Genomic DNA, 18,925 nt, shown 5'->3' with positions numbered 1-18,925 from the left:
TGGTTACTCTGTTCCGCTCACCAAACCTATTCTTTATGGCGAGGGCCCTTCTAGAAAGTTGTAGTAGACTCAGAACACTGCCAAGGATTTATTATTAGCCCAGCAGAAATAAGGAATCTTCTTGTTTTCTTAAACAAAAGATAAATTAAGGTTAAAAATATTGTAATTTCTGAAAAGGCACTGTATACTTAAGAGTAGGAATCACTTGGAAGGAAATCAAATGCTTAGGGATTTTGGTTTTACTTTTATTTATTTTTAACTCCACAAAGACATTTTCATGTCCTGCATTTTGGAATTAGTCTGTTACATTCAATTTGTAAAACTGCTATCAACAGTACAAAATAATGATTTATGATCATTCTATTTAGATATATAGATAGTCCTGTTCTATTTCTCTTGGAATAATTCAGTTTTTTGAATATTTGTCATTTATAATCAGCTGTAATTGTAAATATTTGTGTTATATTAGTGCTAAGCAATGTCTGGAGAATTAAAACTGCTCATTTTGTATAGAACCTTTCTTCAGTGATTTAAAAAAAAAAAAATCTGCCTAGAAAAAAAAAGAAAGAGAGAGAGCTACCTACTATATGGCCTTTTGGAATTTTCTCTTTTGCCCTGCGGGTTAGGCTTTAGACTTATTCTAATAATGTTATCCTTTTCATTATTAAAAGAAGAAACAGATAAAAAATCTGCCTAGAAAAAAAAAGAAAGAGAGAGAGCTACCTACTATATGGCCTTTTGGAATTTTCTCTTTTGCCCTGCCGGTTAGGCTTTAGACTTATTCTAATAATGTTATCCTTTTCATTATTAAAAGAAGAAACAGATGCCATTTGATACAATGGAAAAAGCAGCCTTTGTAGCTGAGTTCCCCCCCCCCACATAACCCCCCCCAAAAACCAGAAAAACCCAGTTTCACTATGAATTTACTGTGCAACTTTGGGCAAGTTCTTTAACCTTTCTTTTCTGATCTGTGGAATGTTATAACACCTGCTTTGCAGTATTGCAAATATTGCACATAATACATTCTGGTCGCTAGTATCATTTACAATTGTTACCTTGTATACAGCTAACAGAACTTGTTACAACTGGGTAAATGGTTTTTCAAAATTAACTTAATCAGGTAGTTGCCCAGGAATTGTGAGATTAATAACTATGTATTCAATTACCCTGAAAGATACAAGACATTTAATTAGAAAATAAGACCCATGTTTTTAATTATTTTTCTTTTATTGTTTGTGCATGTTAGAGACATTAGTTCTTGGAAATAACTGTGCTATGGGGTGGCATTTAGTAAAAAATCTGGAACCTGTGTTTATAAGTCTGATTTTAGAGGAGAGCAGGTAGACTTCATCAAAAAGTGAAATTTTTATGTGGATCTCTAGCTTAGTATTAACAATATTTGATTTGCCCTAGTATTGTATGTCTGAGGAATAATACTGTGCCTCAAGTGTAATTGTTTTTTAACCAAAATCTAGAAAATATAGTAGTTCAGAGACAGTAATAAGTTTTCAGAAATTAAGTTGTCACCACTAAACTCATTTTACTTTTTATAAAAATCAAAACTTTATCTTAGAAAATGAAGGTATCTTAGAAAATTGTTTTTTCCTTCTATTTCTTTTTCTTTCTATTTAAAGTTTTATTTTTCCCTTTAACTGAAATGTGGAATAAACATATTTGTAAATTTTACTTATTTTAGGATGGCAGTATAACACATCAGATTTCTAGGCCTAATCCTCCAAATTTTGGTCCAGGCTTTGTCAGTAAGTATAAATCTAAGTTACATGTTTTCTGGGGATTGCTTGTTTGCACAATATTTGTATTGTTCTAAAAACCTGGAGTTAGTTTAGCTGTGTTATTTTAAACCTAAGTGCCCTCTTCTTTATTAAACATCACTGCCCTGTCAGGCATCTTTCTTCAAGGCATGTATTTTCATTGCTTTTCTTTCACTGTGCATGAAGTTAGAGATAAATGATTTGATACAAAAAAATTATCTTCCCCATTCTCTTCAATATTGTTGTTGCTGTTTTTCTATGTAGATTGGGCACTTTACAATCTATAGAATTAAACCACTTTTTGCTCTAATGATTGTCTGCCTAAATGACAAGGACACTAAATGGGAAAAACAAAGGGAATAGGCGTAGAAATAAGTTGGGTTAGCAGCATGGTGTGAAGGTCAAGTATGCAGGATGCCCCTGAATCCTTTCTAGTTATCTTCAGGGGGTCCTAAGGTGGTTCAGAATAGTATTTAAAGTTCTCCCTGAACTGAACCTTTCTGAAATCTTCAGACTGTTTAGCTAACTTTTTTTTCACCATTATTTTTCATTTTGCTTACCTCTGCTCTCCTGGTTCCAGAAACCAGAAAGGCTTTCCTTGCGGTAGGTCTCATTCTACCAGAAGCAGAACTTCTGAAATCTTGTGAAAAAGCCTGTTCTTGAAAAATGCCCTTCAAATTTGTTAGATTAGATTTCAAGTTCATACATGTACTGGAACTTCTGGGTTTAGGAACAAACCCAAAGTGATCTTTTGAAATTCCCCCTGCATTAATTATGATTATAATTCGAGTACATATTTGCATTAAAAACAAACTGCTGTAACCAACTGGCTTTTTCTGGCTTTATTGTGCCCATTGGCTTTGGTTGGATTCTTAATGTATGACAATATTCTGTTATTGTTGATGTTATTTTCAACTAATGTCCTTCTTGAAATTGTATTTATTCATTTCTTTGTCTTGTAGTGAGTTAAGAAGGTATATTCAGAATTTCACTACATAAGATGATCTTTTTTTTTTTTTTCCCCTGGGGAAAAAAGAGAAAAGTGCCCTTGCAGAGTGAAGAAGGGTATTGGCGCACGGTGAAGAGACGTTGCTATTTGGGGAGATAGTAATGGCAGTCATGGAAGTAGAAAAGAGTTTACTCCGTCCCCTATTTATAGAAGTATAAATTACAGAATTACCAAAAATTACCAAAGTTTTCAACTTATAGATTTCCTTTATAGAACACAGACTTCAAATTGGTCCTTTCTTAAACATTCTGGGTTCCCTCCCTCTCAGCTTCAGACATTTTTTTCACTATTAAGAAATACGGAAAACCTTATAAACAAGAAAATTATTATCATGGAAAATTATTATTACTCTGTGCTCTAGACTTTAATGAGATATGTCTTTGTCTCTTCAAAGTCTGTGAAGTTGAATTAATAAATGTATGTTTAACTTAATGTATAATTTGGTTTATGGGTTGGAGAATCTGGTATTTCAGTAGATAAAGGCATTCCATTAGATAAAAGTCTGCTTTTTGAAGATAGGATATTGTAGTATTTATAAATATTAAGTTAACCAGTATCCTAAGAATATGCATTCTCTGGCTTTCTCAAATATTTTGTTAAAATGTACTTTATAGTTACATAATGGTCCAATATTTAGTATTGTGTTTTCAAATTTTCTATTAAATGGTCATGGTGAAATTGTATTTTCCTACAAAATGGATTTGTGTAACTTTTATAATGTAGGACCCTTTAGAAAATTAACACAGATGAATTTTTAATTTTTCTTCAGATGATTCACAGCGTAAGCAGTATGAAGAATGGCTTCAGGAAACCCAACAGCTTCTTCAAATGCAGCAGAAATATCTTGAAGAACAAATTGGTGCACACAGAAAATCTAAGAAGGCCCTTTCAGCTAAACAGCGTACTGCCAAGAAAGCTGGGCGTGAATTTCCAGAAGAGGATGCAGAACAACTCAAGCATGTTACTGAACAGCAAAGTATGGTTCAGAAACAGCTAGAACAGGTAATTATAGGTTTGCTAAGTAGAAACCATTAAGACTGTTAATGAGTAGAATGTTTTGGTCATTCATTAATGTCATTCATTAATGATACAGGATTTTGATTAGTGTAAATGGTATATAAAAGTATACTGCCAAAAAGCAACAGCACTGAGATCTCTTAATAACTGAAGAAGTAACACCCCCAATCCTTTCCTTAGTGAGATGGTCACAGAGGATTATATACTTAATAAGTGCCACTGTAGGAATTAATTCTCACGATTCCTGAAAAATGAAACCATTTTGCTGTTATCTTCCATTGTAAACCAGATGTTTCTCAAAATGCTCAAACTGGACAATAATTATACTGAAAAAAAAGTAATATTTTAACATTTTATTTAAGATAAAACAATAATAGTGTTCAAAATGGGCCCAGAGCTAACTTCTAGGTATTTGCCCATGTGAATTAAAAACTTAGGTTCACACAAAAACCTGTACATGAATGTTTATAGCAGCTCTATTCATAGTCACCAAAAACTGGAATGGTGAATGGTTAAAAATAAAGCATGGTACATCCATACAGTGGAATGTTACATAGCAGTAACAGAGAATGAACTGTTGATTCATGAAACAGCTTGGATCTCAAGAGCATTATGCTGAGTAAAAGAAGCCAATCTCAAAAGGTTATATACTGATTGCATTTATATACACTCTTGAATTGAGAAAATTGTAAAGATGAACAGTAAATTAACGATGGCCAAAGATTAGGGAGTGGCGGGCAGGAAGTTTTGACTGCAAAGAGGGTGGCACGATGAGGGAGTTTTCAGGGGTTATGGACCTCCTCTGTCTTCAGTGAGGTGATGGCTACACGAGTCTCTACATGTGTTAAAGTTCATAGCATTGTACAACAAAAAAGTAAACTTTGCTTTTAATTGTCAGTTTTAATTTTTAAAATAAAATTAAGAAGAAATCCAAATGTTAATACCATAGAGGGGATGATTCAGAGTAGACTGGCACAGTAAAAACATGAGCACTCTGTGCAATGAATACTCGAGGAAGCACCTTCATATCCATTATCTCATCTAGCCTGTCGGTAACTTTCTGAAGGAGTGAGTGTTATCACCATTTTACAGATGAAGACACTGGGGAGTCGTTGTTGAGGTTAGGTGACATGTCTGCACATAGCTTCCTTGTGGTATTAGGGATTTGGTCTCAGATGTCTTCTCTTCAAGCCTCAGCTGCCACATTAATGTTCCAGCAGAAGGTGATTATAATATTATTCCTATTGTTTAAAACTAGGATAATTCCAGAATGAGAGCTTTCTATTCTCTTTAAATTCACTCTCTGGGTCCATGTTTATTCCAGGTGAGTATTCTTTTAAAAGTAGATATTTCTTATAAAGTATTTTTAGCACATTTATTGCCTTCTGGTGTATTTGTATGAGGTCTTTTGACCTTGCATATCCATGGATCAAATCCTGTTTACAAGCTAATACTTTTCTTGAAAAATGGGAGAAATCCTGTTACATAGTTGCTAGCAATCCAGTGTAATCTCATGAAGATGAGCAGTTGATGATAATGTTTTAAAGTGTTATAAAATGTTATAGGAAAGGCATGGATGACTATCTTGTACATCCCAGCCACTGTTGTAGGTGCTTTATGTACTTTATTCCTGCTTCACCAGTCCAAAGGTAATTTCTCAGTTCTATTCAGCAAACTGGCCAGGAAAGATACGAAAATAAAAAAGGAGTTGTACAGCTTCTGGAAAAGAACTACTAAAGAAGAAACCAACACCATTACTTGCAGAAAATATGTTAGTCTGCCTGAGAAACCCAAGAAAATAAGTGGAAAAATTATTACAACTACTGGGTTCAGTATGCTAGCATAATATTTATCTAAAAATTGAGTGATTCTCAAAGATATACATACGTCATTTTGCTTCCCTTTTTTCTCAGCTCACTGAATAAGATGGTGAGGTCTTCAAGAACATGTATCGCATCTTGATTGGCATTTGGTCTGTAGTGTCTGTCACACTGGGACTCAGAGGTTTTTGGAATGAATTTAGAGCCTATTTAGAAACTATTTAATATATTATCTCAGAGCCTGTATAGATTTCAAAAATTATAATTTGAGTATGTCACCCATTAAATTCAAAGAGTTTTAAAAATCTTTTTAGTTTCACAAATCTAGTCTTTTTAGCCCAGGAGTGGGGTGTGGTATATGTGCTGCTAATTCATTTTGTTATAAAATATTGTGTAATTTTATATAATTAAGGAATAAAATCTTAACGTGTTAATGGTTAAAGTTTGAGTTAAATCTCAGATACTCTAATCTTGTGTATTAATGTAACTTCTAAGGCATCACAATTAGCTGCTTCCTGTGTAGCCTTTGTTTATTGTTGTATCATATTGTCAATATGTAAATAGTACATGACTTTCACAGTAAGATTTTCTTAACATTCATTTTTTTTTTAATTTTTGAAATTTGTTTTTGGTATTTTATATGTGAGGAACTTTTACAGACAGCGTTCAAAAAATCTGATTGTTAAATAGTTAAGGCTTATCAATCTAATTTTTGTGGTTTTTGCCATTGCCTAAGGAAAATATTTTTGCCTCTACAAGGTCTAATTGCCTTCTGTATAACCCCTGCCAAAATCATAAGCCAGTGTTTTAAAAGTTAGATACCTGTGCTATATATAAGTGAGTAATGATTAATTTTATTATTCCAGATTCGTAAACAACAAAAAGAGCATGCCGAGTTGATTGAAGATTATCGGATCAAACAGCAACAACAGCAGCAGCAATGTGCAATGGCCCCACCTGCCGTAATGCCTGGCATACAGTCCCAGCCACCCCTAGTTCCAGGTGCCCCTCCACCCACCATGAGCCAACCCAGCTTTCCCATGGTGCCACAGCAGCTGCAGCACCAGCAGCACACAGCAGTCATTTCTGGCCACACCAGCCCTGCTAGAATGCCCAGTTTACCTGGATGGCAACCTACCAATGCTCCTGCTCACCTCCCCCTCAATCCTCCTAGGATTCAGCCCCCAATTGCCCAGTTACCAATAAAAACTTGCACACCAGCCCCAGGGACAGTGTCAAATGCAAATCCACAGAGTGGACCATCACCTCGGGTAGAATTTGATGACAACAACCCCTTTAGTGAAAGTTTTCAAGAACGGGAGCGGAAGGAACGTTTACGAGAACAGCAAGAAAGACAACGAATCCAACTCATGCAAGAAGTAGACAGACAAAGAGCTTTGCAGCAGAGGATGGAAATGGAGCAGCATGGCATGATGGGCTCAGAGCTAAGTGGTAGGACATCTGCGCCCCAGATTCCATTCTACAGCTCTGACCTACCTTGTGATTTTATGCAACCTTCAAGACCCCTTCAGCAGTCTCCACAACACCAGCAGCAAATGGGGCAGGTTTTACAGCAGCAGAATGTCCAGCAAGGCTCTATTAATTCACCCCCCACCCAAACTTTCATGCAAACCAATGAGCGAAGGCAGGTAGGACCTCCCTCATTTGTTCCTGATTCGCCATCAATTCCTGGTGGAAGCCCCAATTTCCATTCTGTTAAGCAGGGACATGGAAGTCTTTCTGGGACCAGCTTCCAGCAGTCACCAGCAAGGCCTCCTTTTACACCTGCTTTACCTGCAGCACCGCCAGTAGCCACCAACAGTCTCCCATGTGGCCAAGACCCTGCTGTGACCCATGGACAAAGTTATCCGGGATCAACCCAGTCTCTCATTCAGTTGTACTCTGATATAATCCCAGAAGAAAAAGGGAAAAAGAAAAGAACAAGAAAAAAGAAAAAAGATGATGATGCAGAATCCACCAAGGCACCCTCAACTCCGCATTCAGATATAACTGCTCCCCCAACTCCAAGCATCTCAGAAACTACCTCCACTCCTGCAGTGAGCACACCCAGTGCGCTTCCTCAGCAAGTAGAACAAGAGTCAGTGCAAGCAGTCGGCCCCTTGGCTCCCAGTGTTGCCGCAGGCCAGCTGTGCACAGAATCAGAAAACAAGCTGCCCAACAGTGATTTCTCACAAAGAACTCCAAATCAGCAGACTTACACAAGCTCAGAGGTGGGTAAGCAATCCACGGAAACCCCTTCTGGAGTCGAAGAGGTAAAGCTGGAGAAGGCTGAGATGGAGCCACACCCAAGCCAAGAGCAGCCTAAGTTGGAGGAACAAACTAGTAGTAAGGTGCAGGAAAATGCAGTTGGTCCTGTCTCAGCACAGAGTCCTCCCCGTTCTGTCGGGGCCTCTGGTGTCAAAGGAGATTCAGGGAATGAACTTCTGAAGCACTTGCTGAAAAATAAAAAGTCATCTTCCCTTGTAAATCAAAAACCTGAAGGCAGTTTTTGTTCAGAAGATGACTGTAGAAAGGATAAAGTAGTTGAGAAGCAGAACCCAGCTGAAGGATTGGTAAGTGTGAGCCATGAAAACTACAACTTACTTTTTACTTTTGTCTTAAATTATATTGATAGCAGATTAGTACCAATAGCTATATTAATTTCAACACTATTTTACAACCTTTTTACTGTAAAGGACCATTTTTTGTTTCTACCTCCATAGAACCCACATTTTCACTTACATGCACAAACTATACTGAGTAATAATTTGTTTACTGTTTTTTTAAAAAGCAAAGGCATATGTTGCATTTCAGGTTACCTAGTACCTATCAGCAGGTCATTACCACACCAAGTTGATCTATCTAGAACAAAGGTAGTAAATGTCTGTGTACTTTGTTGTAAATAAGTGCATAATTTCTTTTAATCTCTTTGAAATATAGAAGATAGCTCATGCACTGCTGTTAATATCCCTGGGGACTCCCAGGGATAATCCATAGTGGGAATCCATTGTGTTACAATGTATTAAAACTTAATATTATACAAATGTAATCTTAACATGTAGATACTATTTTCATCTTTGTAGTTTTCCATGTATCAATATTCTTCCCATTTTAGATTATTAACATTAGATTTGCTTTTTTTTTTTTTAATTTGCATGAAGAGCTTAACTGTATATATGTTTACAAGAATCCTTCCCCCTCATTTCTAGGGGTTTCTAGGTCATGGGTATTTGTCTTCTTGATAGTTCTTGCCTCCTTGTCTTTCAGAGGTTCTGTGTCATTACTAGTGCATTCCTTGAAGTACTTCTCAAATTAAATTTTATCATTTTCATATTTTGATTGAATAGGGGTTGAGTTGCGTATTTAGTTGTCCAAATTTGCGATGTTAGGATTAATCTTTTGGCAAGTATGGTCTTAGTCTTTGTTTTCTCTTATTTGTCTTTGACTATTCAGTAGAGATTGAGTGTTGGCCCAATAGAGTCATATAATTTTTTTTTTTTTTTGTCTTTTTCTGTGACCGGTAAGGGGATCGCAACCCTTGGCTTGGTGTCGCCCGCACCACGCTCAGCCAGTGAGTGCACTGGCCACCCCTATATAGGACCCGAACGGGCGGGAGCGCTGCTGCGCTCCCAGCGCTGCACTCTGCTGAGTGCGCCACGGGGCCGGCCCTAGAGTCATGTAATTTTTGTAAATTTTCATGGTTATGTTTTTCCAGTCATACTTGTCACCAGCAAATCTGCCTAACTGTCCAGCCCTATCTCTAGCCACTTTCTCTGAGGCATCTTATGCCCTTAGGAATGCTGAATGACTCACAACCCCTAGCTGTCTTTCTGTTTTCACCATCTATGTATATGCCTCTCTACTGCCGTTTCTGCCAGCTCTGCCTTCTTTTCTGTATCTGGCCAATATCTTTTTATCTTTTAAAACTCAGTTCTGGAACCCTCTTTTGCAGATACCTTTCTGAGGTCAGCCAGTATCAAATGTGTGTTGATGCCATGTGCTCACATACCTGTTTTTGTAGTACCATTTAACATGACTTAAATAGCTCCTTTGAGGGCACAGGGTACATCTTGAGCAATTTTATATTAAAATTTGTGTTGTGTAAGAATGGTTAATGTCATGGGCAACAACCACGTGTTAAGTTTAAAAAGCAACCACCAAAATTAAAGAATACAAGGTGTGATCCATTGTGACTTAAAAAAAATTATATATATATATATATTTAGGATAGATAAATGATTGAAAACAGACACATTAAAATGTTGATTGTTTTTATCAGGCAGATTTTTAATCTGTGCTCTTGTGTAATTAAGTTGTCTTGTAAGGGTAGTTTGTCTGCTTTTTAGGACAGTTGTGAGGATTAGAGATAATGTCTGTAAAGCACTTAAAGTGCTAGACCTACATACATACTTAATATGCAGTTGTATCATTAGTCTCTTATAAGCCAGTTAAGAAAGTCTTAGGCCCTTGCTACTTAAAGTGCAGTCCCTGGGGATGGAAGCATTCACATCCCTGGGGAGCTTTTTAAGAAATGCCAACTCTAATACGGGCCTACCAAATCAGAATGTGTGGTTTAACCAGGTGCCCCATTTGATTGACAGGAAGTGGAGAAGCACTGCCCTAGGCCCATGGTTCTCAAAACTTCCTGGAGGGCTTGTTAAAACACTGATTGCTGGCTGATTCAGTAGGTCTGGGTTGGAGCAGATAATTTGCATTTCTAACCAGTCCTAGGTGGTGTGGCTGTTGCTGCCACTGCCCCGGGAACTACCCTTTGAGAACCACTGGAAGCAGTCTAGCCTGCTTCCACCTCTTCCCTTCTTTGTATGAGCTAAGAATGGTTTTTACATTTTTAAATGGTTGGGAAAAGATCTAAGGAAGAGTAATATTTTGCCACATGTGAAAATTATAATAAAATTCAGTTTTTCCCATGAATTTAAGAAGTTTTATTGGAACATTGTTAAGTGCATTTGCTTATGAATTGTCTATGGCTACTTTTGCAGAAAAAGGGCAGAGTTGAGTAATTATGACAGAGGCATATGGCCCACACCTAAAATAATTACCATTGGGCCCTTTACATAAAAATTTTGCCATCCGTGCTGTAAGACATTTAGAATATAACTGGAAACTATAGTTTTCAAAGTCCTCAAAGATTCAATGCAGAATTCATTACAGGAAGTTCAGCAACTGTAATTGTCTATAACAAAGTAGTCGTGCACTGCTTAACAATGTTTTGGTCAGCAACAGACCACATGTGGGATGATGGTCTTATAAGGTTAGAATGGAGCTGAAAAATTCCTGTTGCTTCCTGATGTCAGAGCCATTTTAACATCATAGTGTAACACATTACTCACGTTTTTGTGGTGATGCTGGTGTAAACAAACCTTCTGTAAAATACCTCGAGGAGGAGTGTCTGGTTTATCCACGGGTGAGCCTCCCAAAGGTAGCTCAGAACTTTAATATAGAAAGCCAAGCTATCTGACACATTAGGTCTGACCCCAAGTCTACTTTAGAGTTCTTGCATTTTTAAATGATTCCCACCCACCCATCGTCATAGCAAAATAATAGTTAATAACAGCTAATACTCACTGAGTTCTTGCTGGGTGTCAGGCACAATTCCTACCAGTGATTTGATGTTCATAACTTTGTAGGGGTGGTATTATTCTAAACCAAATTTAACAGATGAGGAAAGTGAAACACAGAGAGACTTAGTAACATAGTAGAGGGCCACTCTCATGCAACTAGGGGGTGTTGTAGATAATAGGAAAATCCATTCTGTTCCCTTTCATAAAGCACTTTCACACAATAATGAAATCACCGCATTTAGTATTCCCACTGATAAGCAACTCATCACTGTATTGATATTAAAAGATTCCTATATTTTTAAGTATTGATAGCACTACCCTTAAAAGCCTACTTATTCTTGACCTTAAAGACAAACATTTCTATCATGTAGGTCCTCTCCCATTGGTTTTAAGTATATAGCCATTATTTTTCAGTCAAATGTTTGATTGTGAGCTCATTTGAAGGACCATGTTGTTTCTCCTTATTGCTTTCTGGGGCTAGCTGTTCTCTCATCTAAGATGCATAGGCTATAAAGTTTTTCTGGAGTCTGTGAATTGTTTCAGCTGACCTCACATTTCACTAGTTCCTAAGGGGGACCAAAAATAACTCACCAAGACCACTATGCAGAGGCTGCCCCAGCCATAGGACTGAGAGCGCCCTCTTCCCTGCTGCCTGTGAGCAGGGACCAGGGGCTTCCCGCCCCAGCGTGGTCAGATGGCGGTGATGCGTCCTCAGGAGGAGAAAAGGCCAGACTTACAAGTTCTGCTCTCTCCTCAAGCTATGTCGATTTCCATACTTGAGAATAATGTTTGAAAAAAAGGATGGTGTTTTCAGGAAGCAGCATTTGGCACCACTGTCTGTCTTCCCTCCATAACTTTTAGTGCCCATGTTAGAAATATGAGTCATAGGAGGGCACTGGATTAGCATGCACTAAAAATAAAACGCGTGAATAGTTCACTTATTTCTCAACCTTTCCAATTACATTAGCAAACTTTGGGGGCTCAAATGCAAGGTGGTTTTGGATGTGGCAACAACCAGTTGCCAAAAACAGATGGAGGAAGCGAAACCAAGAAACAGCGAAGCAAACGGACTCAGAGGACTGGGGAGAAAGCAGCAACTCGCTCCAAGAAAAGGAAAAAAGAGGAGGACGGGAAACAAACTATGTACTCTAACACTGACACGTTAACCCATTGGAAACAGGTGAGTCCTTCGTAGCAGTCCCTTTAAAAATTCAAGGACAGGAGAGATGAAATGCCTTTTCAACCATATTCAACTGAAACTATCTCTTTATTGTGATAATTTCCTAATTAGAGTTGAGTTACAGGGATAAAGACATCTCAGTGAGGAACCTAGTAGACTTCCTATTTCCTTATCCTATTGGAACCTGAAATTTACAGTAGTATAAATGGATGGATAGGTAGGTGATGGTCAAGATTTACTTTTGTTCAAAAGGAGCAACCTCATTACTGAGAAAAACTCTGTCCTCATTACTTGTGACTCTGGATCCCCCAAAACTGCAGCTGCTGGACTCTCCCCATCGTAAACTGTGTTCTCACACCTTTGTAGTTGTTATGGAGGGTGGAAAATACCCACTGATAGTGCCACTGGTGGTACCTAGCCTCCATTCGTGCCCTGATTCTTGCTGAGCAAAGACGAGAAATGTGTTTTTCTTACTAGATGCCTGGAGGCATCCTTTTAGAAAAAGAGGAACAGAGCTTACTTTTACGCGTCTCTCAAAGACTGTAGTCTCCCTCATTAATCCAGCATTTTGATACTTGAAATTTTGGCCTCATTTTTCTCAAGCCTCATTTAACTAAGTTGCTTCAGGTCTTAGAAAGTTGAGAAGCATACAGTTCCAGTTGCTTACCGTGTACATCACTCTCAAATGTGTTTTTTAATAGCAGCTCTCTCTGCTCCCTCTCATGGAACCCATCATTGGGGTGAACTTTGCGCACTTTCTTCCTTACGGCAGCGGCCAATTGAATAGTGGGAATCGGCTTCTAGGAGCTTTCGGCAGCGCTGCCCTTGAAGGGGTCTCGGACTACTATTCTCAGTTGATCTACAAGGTACGTGTCTGTGCCGAGGGGCCACCTTGCTTCATCATCAGATACCGTGTCAGAGTTGGTAGAGCTTGTCTTGGTTTTGCACTTAGTTTACATCTAATCTTCAAAGTTTTATTAAAACTTAAGATGAACTGAAATGTTAGAATTTTACCTGGTGAAGTGTTTCGAAGATGAACATTTGAAATTTTTGTATAGATAATAATACAAATTGTGAGAGATACCCTTTATGTATTTCCATGGTAGAAGACATACTTATGTCCATATAACCTTGGTTAACTTTTAAAATGAATTCAAACTCATACTAAATAGTGGGAATGAAAAAATGTGGTTAAGGTTTTACCTGGAAATATGAAATTAAAAAGTTTTTACATATATTTTACCTAATAATTTAGGTACTAATTGCAACTAGGCACTAATTCTTAGATGATTAAAATAATATTAAACCTAATCAAGTTTATCTTTTGCTATTACTATTCTAACAAAGTTTTATGATAGTATCATATGACATCTCCTAATCAAGTTTATCTTTTGCTATTACTATTCTAACAAAGTTTTATGATAGTATCATATGACATCTCCTAATCAAGTTTATCTTTTGCTATTACTATTCTAACAAAGTTTTATGATAGTATCATATGACATCTCCTAATCAAGTTTATCTTTTGCTATTACTATTCTAACAAAGTTTTATGATAGTATCATATGACATCTCCTAATCAAGTTTATCTTTTGCTATTACTATTCTAACAAAGTTTTATGATAGTATCATATGACATCTCCTAATCAAGTTTATCTTTTGCTATTACTATTCTAACAAAGTTTTATGATAGTATCATATGACATCTTCAGTTCACATGACTTACATAAAAAATTGATTTTGCAAAAACATTTGAAAGTATCAGTTTTCTGGAAGCTTCTTTTCTGACTTTAATATTAAAATAATGCTTTTGATGCTCCATTTATTGTCCTTGTTGGCTTTTCTCTTCAGTTAGAACCTGTTCTGACTCTTTTAAATGCCTTTTCTTCTGGTGCAAACTAATCTCCAGCATCACTTCATCATCTCCATGAAATCCTATATCTTTGCAAGATTTGTAATTTCACCCTGCACTTGATTTGCATGGTGTTATTGGTTGATTTCAACAGTCCTTGAGAGGCTAATCAATAAATGACAAATTGGTGACGAGTGTTAAGCTGGGTGAGATGTTGGAAGAGGAACTACATTTTTTAATGATTTGGTATTATTGCTACTGCTTTTGCTTCTTTTAGAGGTGTTAGACAATCCAGATTCCAGTATCTGGGATGTGAGTTGCAATTATAGGTTCAGGACCAGAAATTCTTAAATTGTTCATAGAATTAGGGGATATCTTAATGAGAATTTAATAAAGGAATTTTTGATAACTTTTTATAATTTATTGATTGAATTTTAAGGCTATCATTCACTGGCTATAACCATGAAACTTGAAAAGAGTTGCATAAAATAGAATCAGGCATTATGGAAATTTGCTTCTTATTTCAAAGCTAAGTATTCAAGCTGGATAAAGTAAGCAAGTGGATGATAGTATGTCCATAAGATTATGAGTGTTTGTTCCACTAAAAAGCCTCCTGGCCTTGCATGCATATTTTTCTTCTTGGTATGTGTTTGGGAATGAAGGTTCATCTTGATTACATTTCTGTAGCTTGGCTTCCATCTGCTAAAAATTCTCAGAACTAAGTTTTAGCAAGGTCAATGCATATTTGCTCAGTAGCATATAATTTAAAATTTTTTGGTCTCCTGCAGCAGAATAATTTAAGTAATCCTCCAACACCCCCTGCCTCTCTTCCTCCTACACCACCTCCTATGACTTGTCAGAAGATGGCAAATGGTTTTGCGACAACTGAAGAACTTGCTGGAAAAGCTGGAGTGTTAGTGAGCCATGAAGGTAAGATTGCAGCCTCCAAATCTCACTCCTCTGAGAAGTATGCCTTTGCCAGCAGAATATGGCAAAGTGGCCATAGAATTGTAAAGTTCCACTCATTTATCAATTTTAACTAAGTGTATTTCTGGTTTTGTGTATGCGTTTTTCCAGTTACCAAAACTCTAGGACCTAAACCATTTCAGCTGCCATTCAGACCACAGGATGACTTGTTAGCCAGAGCCATTGCTCAGGGTCCAAAGACAGTTGATGTTCCAGCTTCACTTCCAACACCACCTCATAACAATCAGGAAGAATTAAGGTAGAAGTTCCTTTTTTCTCAAATAATTTTTATTTATTTCTTTATGTATGTAATTAACATGTCTGTAGGAAGAGCATGGAAAAACGTTTGAGGGATAAAATTTGCTGAATAATATTCTTCAGAATTTTTAAGTTTATAAGACATTGTTACTATTAAATATAATTAGTTTTTACATTCTTATATAGGGAGTTCAACAAATGATAATAATCAGATTGACATTAGGCAATGGAAAGTCTCCATGCAAAGTATTGCAAAGATCATTGTCCTTTATAAGTTATTAATGTGTTTATTGACCTTGTAGATGTCTAAAATAGTCTAAATAATTAAATAGTCACAGAGAATGCCATAGTAGAAGAGGTAAAGGACTGTCCCGTCTGAAGTTTTGTAACCTCTTTGTGTCAGTTCTTTAGCCCCAGGATTCTAATTTGGGTTCCCTCACTACATGATCACTACCTAAGTAGTTGGATCCAGGGAGTTCTTACATCCTGCATGAAATTATCATCTCTTCCTTGGAAAATCTGTGAACTACCCTCCATGTGATGAGACATACATTTAATCTAAGTCCCTTATCTTATTACTGAGGAAACTATGGACTGAAAAGGAGAGTGACTTGTACAGAGTTAGAATCCAGGTCTCACTACTGGAAATTCCCATATTTATTAATAGAGAGCAGCGTACCCTTTCAACAGCTTTTGGAAGCGGCTTCCTAGGTGTCCATGTTTGGTGACTTAGGGCAGGTATCTGCTACACTTCTGGGTTTCACAGAGCTCTGTCTGGAAGCCTGTCTTGGTCTCCCGCAGCAGGACAGCATCTTCTGTGCGCGAGCAGTGGGAGATGACAGATTCGCCGAGGCTCTACGACTCTTAGCCTGAGATCTCACCATTGCCCTCGACAGAAAGGACCAGCCTCTTCCTTTTTTCACCTTACTTTATCAGTTAAGAAAAATAAGGCCTCTGAAGCCATAATGACCAAGTTTTCTCCCATCTTGCTACTACAGACAGTAGCAGCAGTCAGTTGCGTGCAGGTGTGGCCACTGGATGTGTTTGGACTGCTCTTTCCTATTCAAGCTACAGGAGAGTTCCTGTAAGTCTCAGTGATCTGGAACTGCACACAGGTGTCAGTACTCATTGTTTCCATGTTATGTTACAATGTGGACATTGCCCTCTTTGGCAGGGCTTTAAACTTTGATGCTGAAGCTTTAGTCATAAGGAAGTACACCATTTAACTATTTGATAGCTAATCATATGTCTTACATTTTTCCCAAGAGGTTCCCTGTTTGGCCCTGAATGGATTCGTTTACCCCACACATTGCTGCTATTGCCCAGAGTATCTTTACCATCGTGCTGGCAGACACAGTTGGGTTGGTGCAGGAAGCCTCAGTGGTGGGTTTCCATGCTTCGACATGTGTGTTTATTCTTCTTTCAGGATGCAGGATCACTGTGGAGATCGGGATACTCCTGACAGTTTTGTTCCCTCGTCCTCTCCTGAGAGTGTGGTTGGGGTGGAGGTGAGCAGGTATCCAGATCTGTCACTGGTCAAAGAGGAGCCTCCGGAGCCGGTGCCTTCCCCCATCATTCCAATTCTTCCTAGCACTGCCGGGAAAAGTAAGGAAAATACTTAGCCTTATTATTTCTCTTTGTAATATGCCATTGCACTACTATAAATGTTTTGATTTTGAAAAGCCAGTAACACTCCTTTTTTCTTTTTAAGGTTCAGAATCAAGAAGGAATGATGTCAAAACTGAGCCAGGCACTTTATATTTTACATCACCTTTTGGTTCATCCCCAAATGGTCCCAGATCAGGTCTTATATCTGTAGCAATCACCCTGCACCCTACAGCTGCTGAGGTAAAAAATGAAATGAATTCTTAATGTTATAGAGCACGTCCCTGTTTTTAAAGATGTGTTAGGTTGCTTACAGTGAAACACACACAGCAAAATCATGAATGATAAAAGATCAAACTTGAGGGTAGGATTGGTAGTCGTTTCAAGCACCTGGGCTGCTTGTGAGTACTGTAATGGAGATTAAATTGGTCTCAGCCTAAGTCAAGGCAAAAAGGGAAGCTAGGGTTCACATTTTCTTAATAAAGGATGTATACTTTAAAGAATTCTTTAGATAGAAACCTTTTTGTAACTGTTAATGCTGTAGAAAATTAAGCAATGAAAAAGAACTTTATCAACAATAAAAGTTTCACAGAAGCAATTTGTATACTTTAAAGAATTCTTTAGATAGAAACCTTTTTGTAACTGTTAACGCTGTAGAAAATTAAGCAATGAAAAAGAACTTTATCAACAATAAAAGTTTCACAGAAGCAATAGAAATGTTCTTTAGGTAGCAGCTACTTATGTCAAATGCTAGCAATTTGCTGAGGATTTTTTATTTTTTTTAACTCTGAATTCTATGAAGACATTTTATTGGAGACCAAACTAGTAGTCTAGTGACGTGACATTTTGGTTGTCAGCAGAATACAGTGGTCATGTGACATTTGTATGTTCTTGTAGACAGTTTCAGACTTTTGGCCAGAGCTGTTTAGAATCCTCCTGAAGGCTTCTGACCTACTGTGAAAACTGACATGGTTGGCTCATCCCTCACTGTTGCATTCTTTTCGCCCATCGGATATCAAGATAACTAGAATAGTTTAATGTGTTCCCAACTATTTAATGTTAATTGGAATACCTTTATGAAGATTGCTGTTTACGAAAGCTTTATTTGGATATTGGTCCATTAAAACAATTTTTTTTTTTTCTCACTGAGACTCTTCAAGACTTAAGTAAAAGTTGTTGGGTTTTCTTGCAATGCATATGCTATGCAGATAGCATGTATCCTAAGTATGTATTTTTCTTGAGTGGTTCACTGTTGCCTTCTGGGTGGGTAACACAGTGTTTGCACTTTGTTTTAGAACATTAGCAGTGTTGTCGCTGCATTTTCCAACCTTCTTCACGTCCGAATTCCTAACAGCTATGAGGTTAGTAATGCTCCAGAGGTTCCATCTGTGGGTTTGGTCAGTAGCCACAGAGTAAACCCAGGTTTGGACTGTCGACAGCCTTTACTTCTTCGTGGGCCTCCGCCAGGATCTGCAAACCCTCCCAGATTGGCAAGCTCTTACCGGCTGAAGCAGCCTAACGTGCCATTTTCTCCAGCAAGCAATGGTGAGCCAGTGGGCTTTTTGTTAACTCCAAATACATTCTTTTTTTTTTTTTTCCTTTTTGTCTTTTTTACTGACTGGTAACGGGATCGCAACCCCAAGCTCTTACCGGCTGAAGCAGCCTAACGTGCCATTTTCTCCAGCAAGCAATGGTGAGCCAGTGGGCTTTTTGTTAACTCCAAATCCATTCTTTTTTTTTTTTTTCCTTTTTGTCTTTTTTACTGACCGGTAACGGGATCGCAACCCTCGGTGTTGCGCCCGCACCGTGCTCAGCCAGTGAGCGGGAACCGGTCTCCACATGGGATCCGAACCCTCGGCGGGAG

The 18,925-nt window shown here is 37.7% G+C and overlaps 1 protein-coding gene across 1 annotated transcript in view; it reads left to right on the top strand.

Moving 5' to 3' along the window:
- KMT2C (lysine (K)-specific methyltransferase 2C) overlaps positions 1–18,925 on the top strand; it is a 180,843-nt gene that overhangs the window by 131,508 nt on the left and 30,410 nt on the right. The window contains exons 37-46 of the mRNA XM_008583232.1: positions 1,697–1,760; positions 3,551–3,783; positions 6,485–8,191; positions 12,168–12,380; positions 13,082–13,246; positions 15,021–15,162; positions 15,310–15,457; positions 16,883–17,061; positions 17,168–17,304; positions 18,357–18,606. Coding sequence (XP_008581454.1) covers positions 1,697–1,760; positions 3,551–3,783; positions 6,485–8,191; positions 12,168–12,380; positions 13,082–13,246; positions 15,021–15,162; positions 15,310–15,457; positions 16,883–17,061; positions 17,168–17,304; positions 18,357–18,606 — 3,238 coding nt within the window. The remainder of the gene's footprint in view (positions 1–1,696; positions 1,761–3,550; positions 3,784–6,484; positions 8,192–12,167; positions 12,381–13,081; positions 13,247–15,020; positions 15,163–15,309; positions 15,458–16,882; positions 17,062–17,167; positions 17,305–18,356; positions 18,607–18,925) is intronic.

The sequence above is a fragment of the Galeopterus variegatus genome, unplaced genomic scaffold (assembly GCF_000696425.1).
Source record: "Galeopterus variegatus unplaced genomic scaffold, G_variegatus-3.0.2 Scaffold2861, whole genome shotgun sequence".
In the NCBI taxonomy this organism is placed as follows: domain Eukaryota; kingdom Metazoa; phylum Chordata; class Mammalia; order Dermoptera; family Cynocephalidae; genus Galeopterus; species Galeopterus variegatus.
Note: the sequence above shows the minus strand (reverse complement) of the source record. Positions and strands in the feature narration are given on the sequence as shown.